A 12,319-nucleotide genomic window follows, 5' to 3' on the forward strand; every position below is an offset into this window, starting at 1 on the left:
AACAGAATTTGAACAAAACTCCTAGGCTGAAGATGTCAAGTGGTTGCAAAACATATTATACTATGTGAATGTTTATCCATCTAAGTAAGTTGAAGAAAAACTTGCCAGACAATTATCTAATGATGAAGTCATTTGCTCCGTTATTACTGATTCTAAACCTACAATATAGCAGATATATTAACCAAGTCAGTATCAATAGTAACTTTTGAAACATTATCAAATAATACTTTTTATTAATGATGTTTAAGAATTAAACTATGAGCAACAATATTTTGAACAGTTTGACCGCTGGTCATGGCACTCATGCTGAAGATGTCAAGTGGTTGCAGAAAGTAATGACAAATGTTTATATTTACTTATATATATTTTGATTAATCAGGGGATAATTTTTAATGAATTGTTTCCAACTTTTACAATTAAAAAAAAAAAAGAGAGAGAATTAAATATAATTAATTATATAAAAAAAATTTTTTCTTGTATAAATATGCATTTACAAAATATTAATCTAATAATGGTTGAGATTGAGCAGCAGGTTGATATCTTAGAGACCATTTTGGACCCATAGTAATGATCAAAACTTTATCCAACAATCTAAACAACCAAGCTGCCGTGTAAACTACGAATGAGAGTATTGCGACCAATCTTATTAGGAATTGGAAAAAAGAGATTCTATGATCGGTCAATACCAAGGATAATGCTTCGAAATCATATTTGAAGAAAATTCCTGGGACAGAAGTGGAAGAAGTCATCTTTTGCAAAGATGTGCCGTTGTAAGAATATTGACTGACAGAATATTGGAAAGTATCTACTTCGGCACCTAATTTACGATAATAAGATGGAACCACAGAAGTGTCATAAATCCATGAAGTGACTGGATCATCGAGGTTAATCTTTGCAGTGTTATCCAAGGGATTGTCGATATAGGGGAAGAAGTTTCCAAAGGAGAATTCGTTGATGACATGATCGAAATTGATCAATTCGTAAGGAGTTCTTTCCCAATTCATATAACCGTAGCCCTTTGCTGTGAATTGTAATTCACCTTGTACACGATTGACGGGGATTTGACCAAAGACATGACAACCGTCCAATTCGTACAAGGGTTTACCATTTTCATCCAAAGGTATTATGGTGTCTAGTTTTTCTCTAAATTCTGCGGGGATGGCTTCGCCCAAGATTTGGTCGATATTTGGAGTGACGATATCGTGAAGGATGTTTAATTTGGAACCATAAGGTATGAAGAAGGGCATATCTTCAAAAGTCAAATAGTTGGAGACAAAAGTGTGGTCGCCGGTGATGTCTCTTGAGTTTACGTCGAGCCATTTGCAAGGGAGTTTGATGTAGATATCGAGGTTGATGTGTACCAATTCGTGGACTTGGTCTTGTAATTTGTCATTATTGATGATGTATTGTTGGTCGATATAGCCACCGAAGAAATTACCGAATTCGGTCCACGTGATGAGTAGGAGGAAGAAATAGGTTAGGATGGAGGTTAGACCTACTTTTTTTGATTTTTTGATGTGTTGATCATCAGTTTTAGCTGGGGGATGTTATAAGGGAGGGGGGGGGTAGTGCAAGTGCAAGTGCAGTGCACTTGCACTGCACTTGCACTTGCACTGCACGGCACTGCACTGCACTGCACTGCACTGCACGGCACAAAGGCAAAGGCAAAGGCAAAGCCAAAGGCAAAGCCAAAAGATAATTTTCTAACATACGAAAGGCATCAAAAGTTTTTAAACCAGCCATGATGGATAGTTTGGATAGATTCTTTTAGATGTAGACAAGTATCACTTGTCAGATAGCATTTTATTTTTTTATTCCAATTACAATGCCGGGACGCTGCGCGTGCGCAGCGTCGCAAGCGCCCGTAACCCGGACAAGAGAAAACACCAGAGCAAGGCAGAGACGAATATGAGCATTGCATATGAGCATTGCATACGAGCATTGCATTGCCCGTTAAGGCAACCAGTTCCGACTTACAATGAGAAATAAGAAATTACAAATCACAAGTGCAATATGTCTTGGGACCCTTGCACATGGACCCTTGCACATGGACCGATACCACATTCCCACCACATTCCCACCACATTCCTACCACATTCCACCCAGCATTATCCAGAAGTGTCAGTCGCCGATGACTGCTGACTATTGCCTCTAGCCGGTAGCAACTGCAACTGCAACAGGGCCACAAATGCATATCGGCAATAAGCTCTCGGCCGAGAATGCACCGGAAATGCGATACGGCCGGCCGACATTTCCGCATCGGCAATGGCCCGAACAGCGCGAGCGCAGACCGAGAATGCAGTATATATAGCCAGCATGGAGAATGCTCTGGGAAGTCTGGCAGGCGGTCTGGCCTGCTGCAAGCGAGAAGCCCAGAAGGCGTGAGAAGTGGCGCTATAGCTGGGGCTGCCAAGTGCTGACGCTGGCCCTGTGACGCTGGCGGTGCTGGCGGTGCTGGCGGTGCTGACGGTGGTGCTGACGCTGTCCTTTCAGCCTGTCCTTCTGCCTGTCCTTCTGCCTGTCCTTTCAGCCTGGCGTTCCGCCCGCCACGCCTCGCCCGCCACGCCTGGCTGACTAAGACGCGATAACTCCTATCGCCTGCCACCGTGCCACGTGCGTTTCACCAGCGACCAACATTCCGCGCTTAAGTCCGGCGCGTCTGCCTGTGCGGCGTGTTCTGCGCGGCCGTAGCGGACACAGCGGCCGGCCCGCCCAGAACGGCCCTGCCATTTGCAGCCGGGCGTACCGGCCGTGCCTGCTGTCTGTCTGCCCAGAAAGGTCTGGTCTGCCTGGGGCTGCCACCATCGCCGAATGCCCTGGGAATGTGGCCGCATCGCCTCCGCTCCACCCAGCGACCCGCCAGCGTCAGCAACGTGGCCGCTACGCTAACCCTGTTGAGACTGTTCTCCGCCCCACGCTACAAAGGACACCCTGCAACAAGCATACGACTAGGCTGCGACGACTCTCACCACGGCATGCTACGCTCCACGGCACGCTCTTGTTGCCCCACCTCCTGTGTTTGGCCCTGCGGAATGTGCGCCCCACCGCATTATATATACGTGCCCCGTCGCAGATCTCCACCGATCTTGCCCGATCCCTTCAGATCGCACCACACCTCCACGCTCCACCCCCCAGCTGTCCATGCTCGCCCACTCTACATTCGCCCACTCCACGCTGCACGCCGTCGCCACTGCCCCCCCACGGACGCCAGACACTCCGCGGCGGCGGCACACGCGGCCCATTCCACATATATTCCTCCCCTGCTGCCTCACGTTTCTGCCTCCTACACACACGTTCCGTACACAGCCGCCCACGTCACTCCTCCTGTGTACGCGTCGCCTCTGGCTCAGCCGCTCTTTGCCAGAACTGAGGCCGTGCCGGCGCGCAAAAACAGCATCGCCACCTTGCTAAACACAGCCGCCGAGCAGCCGCTGTTCTTGCCGTCGCTCCACTCTTCCTCGTCGCTCCACTCTTCCTCGGCGCTCCATTCTTCCTCGTCGCTTCACTCCTCCTCCACCCTCCACTCCTCCAGCTCCGCTAGTTCAGCTTCCACGTCGCCTCTCCAGCCTCGTTCTTCGCTCCACGTCGCTGCCCACCTCCCCACCCTTGCAACCATGTTCGATTCCCAGGCAAGACTCTCCACACAGCCACCACAAAAAGTCATTCTGCCTTCGATCTCCTCGCAATTCCTCCCCATCTCCAACGGTCCGGCCACTTCCGCCATAATAACCCCAATCTCAAGCCCCCCACAGTTGCCGCTCCAATCCCCAGCAGCCGCTGCTCCTCCTCCTCCCGTGGAATTCTCCGACTCTTTTCAAACTATTAATATTCCAAATTTACCCGCGCAGGCCGCATCTCCTAATTCCTCCCCCTCCTCCCCTGCTTCCTTACAAAGTAAACCAATCATTAGAAAATACAAATCCAAATCAAACAAGAAATTGCCCAAGCGCAAAGTCGCAAGACACCAGTGCAAGATTTGTGGCAAACTAATGACCAGATCCAGTTCGTTACAAACCCACATGTATGTCCATACAAACTATAGACCTTTCAAATGCAATTGGGAAAATTGTGGCAAGACTTTTAATGTCAAGTCGAATTTGAATAGACATTGCAAGTTACATCTAAGACGCCAGGCAAAGACCACTGACGACGGTACAGGCGGCAACAAATAATCGGAAAAAAAAATAAAGGTTTATAGAATATCATTAATAATAAATACCATTACATAGTTACTATACTTTCAATAGTTACATAAGCATTATCGTGTGCATCGTCATTCGTTCTATCCCCGGCGTATAAAAAAAAAACAAACAAAAAAAACACAGCACATTCTCCTAATAAACTCTAACCATTGGTCTATACACTGGATTCCACATTCTTGACTGTACCCATTGTAAACATTCGTCGAAATCTCTTGGAATCACAGTTCGGACAGCCGTTGCATCTGTTGGATCAAAATGTTCCACTCTAGCACTGCCTTCCCTTATCGCTTGTAATAAAACAGCAGTGGCCACTCTTGCTGAAGTTTCTCTAATATCATCCATCTTGGGTAATAGACCAGGTTTGGAATCGCCAGGCTTCAAAGGAGATAGAGATGCCAATTCATCTACTGCTGCCGATATCATCGAATCACTAATATGAGTAGAACGTGCTAATAGGGCACCCAACCCAATCCCAGGGAATGAAAAACAATTGTTATTCTCAGAGATTCTATAACCATCCACATTTGCAAATGGTGACCCAGTAGCCATCAAAGCATCGTTATTGGTCCATTTCATCACATCTTCCGGCTTAGCTTCATGCAATCTTGTTGGATTGGATAGAGGGAAAACAATTGGTCTTGCATTATGTTTATACATTTCTTTAATGATTTTTTCATTAAATGCACCTGCCACGGTCGAACAACCAATCAAACACGTAGGTTTTATCTTCGAAACTGCTTCAAATAACGATTTAGTATCTATACCATCCCATTCTTTATCATCTTTAGCATATAACATTTGACCCGGAGTCGAAATTTCTTCTTGTGATTCCAGTATGATACCATTAACATTCATCAGATATATCTTGGAACGAGCCTCTTGTATAGAGATACCAGTTTGAATCATATGACTAACGATTTGATCCGCAATACCTAACCCTGCAGTACCAGCACCAAACACCAACACTTTAATATCTTTCAAGACTTGATTTGTATGATTCAAAGCTGCAATCAATGATGACATCACAACAGCACCCGTGCCCTGAATATCATCATTAAAACAATTCACTTCATCACGATATCTGTCCAAGATTCTTCTTGCGTTGGGGAATCCGAAATCTTCGAAATGTAACACTGCATTGGGGAATTGTGTTTTCACAGCATCAATGAATTTCTTGATAAATTCATCGTATGCAGCACCTCTTACTCGAGGGAATTTATTACCAACATACATTGGATCATCAATTAAACCTTGATTATTGGTACCAACATCCAAAACAACTGGCAACACACGACCCGGATGTATACCACCACAAACTGTCATTAACGCCATCTTGGAGATGGAAATACGAACACCGCCAACACCTTGATCACCAATCCCCAAGATCCCTTCGGAATCAGATACAACAATATAATCTATATCTTTAGCTTCACCAAATGCAGATAATCTTTCTGGTATTGATTCTTGATCCATAATATCAAGAAAACAACCTTCTGGTTGTCTAATACGGTTAGAATATTCCGCAATAGCATCTCCTTCTGTGGGTGTATAAATAATTGGAATCAATTCTTTCAAATGATGAGAGATCAATGCAAAATATAACGTTTTATTCTGTTGTCTTAAAACTGACATGTAATCGTTTTTGGAAATCTTATCCGGTAGACTATTCAATTGAGAATAAGCTCTATCCAATTGTTCTTCTAAAGTTTCAATCTTGGAAGGTAATAACCCAGTTAGACCAAATTGTAACCTTTCCTCTTTGGTGAAGGCCGTATGTTTATTGAAAAGAGGCGAATTAATCAAGTAACGACCATATAACGAACATTTAATCGTGTTGTCTACTTTTAAAGATTGATCGACGGGGATAGGTATCACTGATGGGATAGTATTAGTACTACTGGCATTGGCAATTTCTCTCAATTGTGTAAAAGTACGTAAATCTTTAGAATAGTTTAAACTTTTCAAAGATTCCAAATTCAATTCCGAAGTACTTTGGTAAATCATTCCATTTCTAACAATGGACTGGGAAAAAATACTCGATTGGGAAGGCGAGATGGTGTTACTCTTTTGGGAAGTTTCGTCGAGTGAAGATACGCGTTCCAATGAACCAGTACCATTGCTGATGGAATTGCCATTGTTAGTGGTGGTAGTATTGCCATTGTTAGTGGTGGTAGTATTGTATTTTGGATATTGAGGAGCAGTTGCCATTTTGACGGAGGGAAAGAAAGTTGACCAATCTAGGTTGACCAATTGGTTGTGTTGGGAAAAAAAAAAAAAATTTTAAAAAAATATTTGAATATTATTTTTATTAGTAAAAAAAAAAAAAAAATAATAAAGCTCTTGTCTAAACCTTAAATTTATCTTGTCAAAAGCTTACATATATATATATATATATATATTGATTATGAGCAAACAAAAAAAAAGAAAGTATTTACTCATATTAGCTCTCGATATTTGATTTTCAATGTTCCATGTTCGATGCTCTTGCATGTTCAAATTAAAAAAATTTTTTTTTTATCTTCTGTTTCATTAACTCTGGCCGCCGAGTGCCGACCGCTTTAGTAAAGTATGAATCATTTCCCAGGGTGGTCCTATACTAAGACGACATATATTTCTTCATATTCTATTGACCCTGAATTAGATCATCTGATGCTAACATTAAAAAAAAAAGCAACGTAAAGGGTATTATTACTCCATCGTCGATGTACAGCGAACTTTGTAGTAAGCATACACAATGAGTTATATGATATTCTCTCACTTTTCTTAGTATTTCACCGTTTTGCTGTAAATTAATTAATATATAAAACCTGAAAGAGTCAGAGCGCTGGGCGGCACTGCAGTGTTGCCTGGGCTCACATTCCGCGCAGCACCCGATTGGGCTACATCCATTCCCAGAACAGTCACTGTGCGTTTCTTATTGCTGCGCTCGCCACCTTCCTCATCAGGCAATGCCGGCCCGGGATACCCCCGCCTCGGCGATCCCCGGGCCGGCATTGCCTGATATGGCAAACGCACCGCCGGGCGAATGGCGCCGGCACCGCGCATTGTGTGGTTCTTCCGGCTACGGTCCCGAGAATTCCCGATGGATTTTGCTTGTATTAGGGGCGAGGGGTTCCGGTAATGCCCGATAACATTTCCCGACAATTCCCGACAATGCGAGATAGGGGACTACGCTTGCCCGGTGGGGAAGTTTCTACGAGGCCGTGTGTGTTGCCGCACCACCTGCGGCGTTGGCGAATCAGAGAAGAGCTAGCGATAGGGATGGTTAGGGATCGGAATAGGAATAGGGAAGCTTTCTAAAGATAGGGCAATGGATAAGAATAGGGAAGTTTCTCCGAATGCGTCTGAGGCGATAGTAAATAGGGGTGGCGAGGTTTTTGGGAGGCACGGGGAGGGGAAAATATTATAAAGAAGAAAAAGAAATAAAAAAAAAAAAAAAAAGAAGGTGCGGCTGGGCCTGGCGATGGTGCCACTGCAAACACTTCTGCGGTATTTTCGGGGTACTGGTTCTCTGTCCCTGGTCGTAGGCGATGCTTTTCTTGGCAAGACCCTGGCGGTGCAGCCAGATCTCGTCGATTTCTTGTCTATTCTCGTTTCTTTTTTGTGTCGTTTTTCATGCTATTGCTGTTTGATCGTTTTTCGTGTCGCCGGAACCGCCCGGAACATTCTCCATCACATTCCCGGCAACGGGGTTGCTCAAATATGGAGGATGACCGTCGGAGAATGGCGGAAAGTGTTGAATGGGTAAAGCCGTCGGAGATTTGGCCGGTTCCAGATCTGACATTTAGAAAAATTTCGATGAGCTGAATTGAATTGAATTGAAAAAACTTTTGAAAAAAAAAAAAAGTTTCAAAAATGGTAAACAAAGAAGGGAAAAATACAAACAGTAATACAAATTGGAGAAGTTCCCCACATATTTAAGGAAATAACAATGGGCAATAATACTTGGAAAGTCATTACCGCTACAGCTTTGTTGACAGTAGCAGCTTGTAAATCATGGCAAGTGTTGTCATCTCAATGCATTTCTCCAACAAATGTAAAGGAACCTGTGGGTGATAAGAAAAAATACAAGAAAAAATTGGTATTGGATACTCAGGATTATGATGACGAATTGTTTAGAGAACAATTGGCTAGAAATTATGCGTTTTTGGGGGAAGATGGGATGGAGAAATTGAAACAACAATATATCGTTGTTGTTGGAGCAGGTGGGGTTGGGTCATGGGTTGTGACGATGCTAATTAGATCCGGGTGTAGTCATATTAGAATCATTGATTTCGATCAAGTCTCATTAAGTTCTTTGAATAGACATTCATGTGCCAATTTGAATGATGTGGGGACTCCCAAAGTGGAGTGCTTGAAAACTCACATGTCTCAAATTGCTCCTTGGTGTGAGATTGAAGCTATAAATGAATTATGGACCATTGAAAATGCTGACCGTTTGATTCTAGAGAATTCTCATGATAATAAACGTCCCACCTTTGTTATCGATTGTATAGATAACATCGATACAAAAGTGGATCTTTTGGAATATGTCTATCGTCACAAGATTGATGTCATTTCTTCTGGTGGTGCTTCCGCCAAGAGCGATCCAACTCGTATTAATGTTGGTGATATGACCACCACTGAAGAAGATCCCTTGGCTAGATCAGTAAGAAGAAGATTAAAGAAAAGAGGTATCACCACTGGTATCCCTGTAGTGTTTAGTGCAGAAAAACCTGATCCTAGAAAGGCCAAATTATTACCTTTACCTGAAGATGAATATCAAAAGGGGTCCGTAGATCAATTGAGTGCCCTAAAGGATTTCCGAGTCCGTATCTTACCTGTCTTGGGGACCATGCCAGGTATTTTTGGGTTAACTATTGCCACTTGGGTTTTAACTAAAGTATCTGGTTATCCTATGGAACCAATAGAAGGTAAAAATAGAATTAAATTATACGACGGGATTTACCAATCTTTAGCCGGTCAAATGACCCGTATCGGAATGCCCGATCAAAGGGTCCCTATCGCGTTAAAGGATGTGGGTTATATAGTGGAGGAAATCTTTAGAGGTAAATCCCCAATCTCGGGATTTTCTACTAGATTGACTTTATCCAAATGGGATCCCTCATTACCTGTTTCTTTGCAAAACGTGGTTTTAATGACAAAGGAGGAACAAAAAGATCATGAATTAAAAATCTTAAACGGTAACCAAAAGTTACATGAGGTTTACCCACAAGAAGTCTTGGATTTAGTAGCTAAAAGATTTGATGAAGAAAAATATTATTCACAATTCCGTTAACTAACAATTTTTTTAAATTAAAAAAAAATAACATTAGATGAAATATATACACACAGGCACACACAGGCACACACAGGCACACACACACACACACACACACATATATATATATATATACGTAAGAGTAGACAACTCATAAATGCAAAAGAATATATAATAAAACAATTGATCTTCAAATACCTAAATACCATTTCATTCTTTCGTAAACGAAAAAACTACATGCAACCATGGGTGTCACTTTAATATATCCAATACTTAACCCTACGAAAAACCCTCTCCAACCTCTTTCTTGATAAATTTTTTTGGATATCGAGGATATTGATAAAAATTCATGTGTATACATATTAGCTGTAGATAATGCACTCACTTGTAATCTTCTTCGAACAATCTCCAAAGGGTAAGCTGCAGTTTGAGATGCAATACCAGCTAATCCACCAGATACTAATTCAGCCCATGTTCTTAATGGCCTTCTTTGATTTTTCTTGATTCGAATCTTTTCTTCCTCAGCAGTCAATTTTAATAAAGAGTATGGTGCTATAATTGGATGTTTTAAAATATCATGTAAAAGGTCATGCGCGAAAAATGAAACTCCTGCATACGGTATCATACCAAGTACTGTGGGGACAAATCCACGATAAAAATTACACCAATGTGCAAACCAAGTCGGTATATATTTATTATTTATTAATGTGATAGATGCAGGTTCATTAAAGATTTCTTTAACAGTATTGGTCAATTTAATTCTCTTGTGTTCAGTAACATATGCAAGACGAACTCTTGTCAAATCTAATGGATATGTAACAAATACACTACATAATCCGGCAAGAGAACCACTTAATAATCTTCTTACATGTGTTTCATATTCTCTTGATGGAATTAATACATTTCTTATTTGTTCATATGCAATAAATTTAATAGCCGCGTAGGGGAAAATTCTTAAAAGGGTCACTGAATGACCTTGATAATATCCTCGAATACCATCATTAATATATATATGTTTGAATGCTTCTTTTAGCCCCACTAAAGAACCTGCATATTTAGTATAGTGAGGGTTTGAAGTTTGAAATAAAATCTTGATTCTATCTAATGGAGCAATTAATGTTTTAGCACATGATCCAGATATACCACCTGCCAATCCTGAACGTAAGATATACTCAAGAGAATTTTTATTGTATTTAGGACCTTCATATTCAGAATCAATTTTAGAAGGTTCACGACCACCTGAAGATGAAGAGGAAGGTGGTGGAAATGACGAAGGGGGACCAGTACCAGTACCAGTGTTATTAGAAGATGGTACGGAACCTGGTGCAGGGAAAGGCGGTGGATAATGAATTGGGAAGGATGATTTATTAATTAATTTGGAATCTTCGAAAAGAGGACTATAAATTAAAGTCTTATTCGCATTGGTCATTAAAAAAATTCAAAATTATAAGTTATAGCTGATATTAGAGAAGTTGATTGATTGTAGTATTGCCTAATTTATTTATTTATTTTTATTTTTCTTTTTTATTTTAAAAAAAGGATAAATGCAATTTGAATAATGAAATTAAAAAAAAAAAAGTAGGCAGTTTGAATATGAGAGAAAAATTAAAGTATAAACAAACAAAATTGTCTTTAATATGCTTTTTTTTATTCTAAAAATTCTTTATGCTGATGTTGTGACACCTCCAAAGAATAAGATAAAAAAACGGGACTTTCAATAGCGTCTTCACAGAATGCTGCTATTCAAGTTAACTTGAATGTTTGAGGTTATAAATCGATTGATATGAGGCTAGTGAAAGTAGTAATACCAGATTGGCATATATTAGAAAGATATGATTTTATTTATATGGTAAAATGCAACAAAGATTAAAAAAGAAAAAAAAATTGTGTTCGTTGGAATATTATTAAGTAATGATATTCTTTTCTTCAAAAAAAAAAAATAAAATTAGTGATTAGGGATTCTTTTTTTTTTTTTTAATTTTTTATTTTTTTATTTTGGTGATTGAACTTCAAGGAGTTAAATCGATAGAAAATGAAGCAAATAAAGAAAGCAAAAGGGAATAATATTAAAATAATACAACTTTCTGAACTTTGGAGTTTGAAAGTGTAGTTTCTATAATATTATAAAGATATTTTTAATTTTTTTTTTTTGTATTTGAATCATCAATTTACTTTTTTAAGATTCTTGTATATATCAATATAATTTAGTCTTTACAAATTTTAAATTCTATTCTACACACCGAATAGAGATCAGAAAAGCGGATGAAATTGAGATTTACCATTTTCGGGTTTTAGCTGATAACTCCGCAGGAGGACCGAATTAGTACACACCGTTATCAGAGGAACAATGGTATATAGAAGATATTTAAATAATGATTATTAAGTCAAATTATTCATCAAAGGTAATTGGTCAAAAGGAAAATATGGAAAACGGATAATGACGATTTACATCAATTGTCCAAATGCATGAAGAGTTTATTTTTTTTTTTCTTGCAAAAAAAAAAGAATATAACGATAAATTTACAAAATTTCTTTGCACTTGTTCAAAAAAAAAAAATTAGTGGCAGTAAAAATTAATTAATTATTTGTATATATAGAGTAAATATAATTAACAATAAAAAAAAAAGTAAGTGTAATAAGTTTAAATAATAATTGAGACAGATTAATATTAGAAAGAAGATTAAATTTTCTTCCTGTTAAATACAATTTGAGTAAGGAATGAATGTTTTCCATTCTTAAAAAAAAATATAACTAAATGGTGTAATGTACTGTGATATTAATATATATTGTAAGGTGTAGATAAGAGGAATAGTGATGTGATAATATAGTTAAGGGGGTAAAGGATAGGAGAAATAAA

General features: G+C 39.7%; 5 protein-coding genes across 5 annotated transcripts; 2 read left to right on the forward strand and 3 right to left on the reverse strand.

The window, feature by feature from the left end:
• Positions 1–500: 500 nt before the first annotated feature.
• ERV41 (Erv41p) lies at positions 501–1,743 on the reverse strand (the record flags this gene model as incomplete). Its single annotated transcript, XM_004178934.1, has 2 exons — positions 501–1,537; positions 1,713–1,743. The coding sequence occupies 2 exons, from the start codon at positions 1,741–1,743 to the stop codon at positions 501–503; spliced, it is 1,068 nt and encodes a 355-aa protein (XP_004178982.1).
• Positions 1,744–2,822: 1,079 nt separating this feature from the next.
• TBLA0B06410 (uncharacterized protein) lies at positions 2,823–4,172 on the forward strand (the record flags this gene model as incomplete). Its single annotated transcript, XM_004178935.1, has 1 exon — positions 2,823–4,172. One exon carries the CDS (start codon positions 2,823–2,825, stop codon positions 4,170–4,172), a length of 1,350 nt encoding a protein of 449 aa, XP_004178983.1.
• Positions 4,173–4,334: 162 nt separating this feature from the next.
• On the reverse strand, positions 4,335–6,410 carry TBLA0B06420 (NAD-dependent malic enzyme; the record flags this gene model as incomplete). Its single annotated transcript, XM_004178936.1, has 1 exon — positions 4,335–6,410. One exon carries the CDS (start codon positions 6,408–6,410, stop codon positions 4,335–4,337), a length of 2,076 nt encoding a protein of 691 aa, XP_004178984.1.
• A 1,723-nt stretch (positions 6,411–8,133) lies between these two features.
• On the forward strand, positions 8,134–9,480 carry TBLA0B06430 (tRNA threonylcarbamoyladenosine dehydratase; the record flags this gene model as incomplete). The annotated part of the gene is made up of 1 exon (XM_004178937.1): positions 8,134–9,480. One exon carries the CDS (start codon positions 8,134–8,136, stop codon positions 9,478–9,480), a length of 1,347 nt encoding a protein of 448 aa, XP_004178985.1.
• A 172-nt stretch (positions 9,481–9,652) lies between these two features.
• Positions 9,653–10,891, reverse strand: LEU5 (coenzyme A transporter; the record flags this gene model as incomplete). The annotated part of the gene is made up of 1 exon (XM_004178938.1): positions 9,653–10,891. One exon carries the CDS (start codon positions 10,889–10,891, stop codon positions 9,653–9,655), a length of 1,239 nt encoding a protein of 412 aa, XP_004178986.1.
• Positions 10,892–12,319: the final 1,428 nt, after the last annotated feature.

Source organism: Henningerozyma blattae, chromosome 2, assembly GCF_000315915.1.
Source record: "Henningerozyma blattae CBS 6284 chromosome 2, complete genome".
In the NCBI taxonomy this organism is placed as follows: domain Eukaryota; kingdom Fungi; phylum Ascomycota; class Saccharomycetes; order Saccharomycetales; family Saccharomycetaceae; genus Henningerozyma; species Henningerozyma blattae.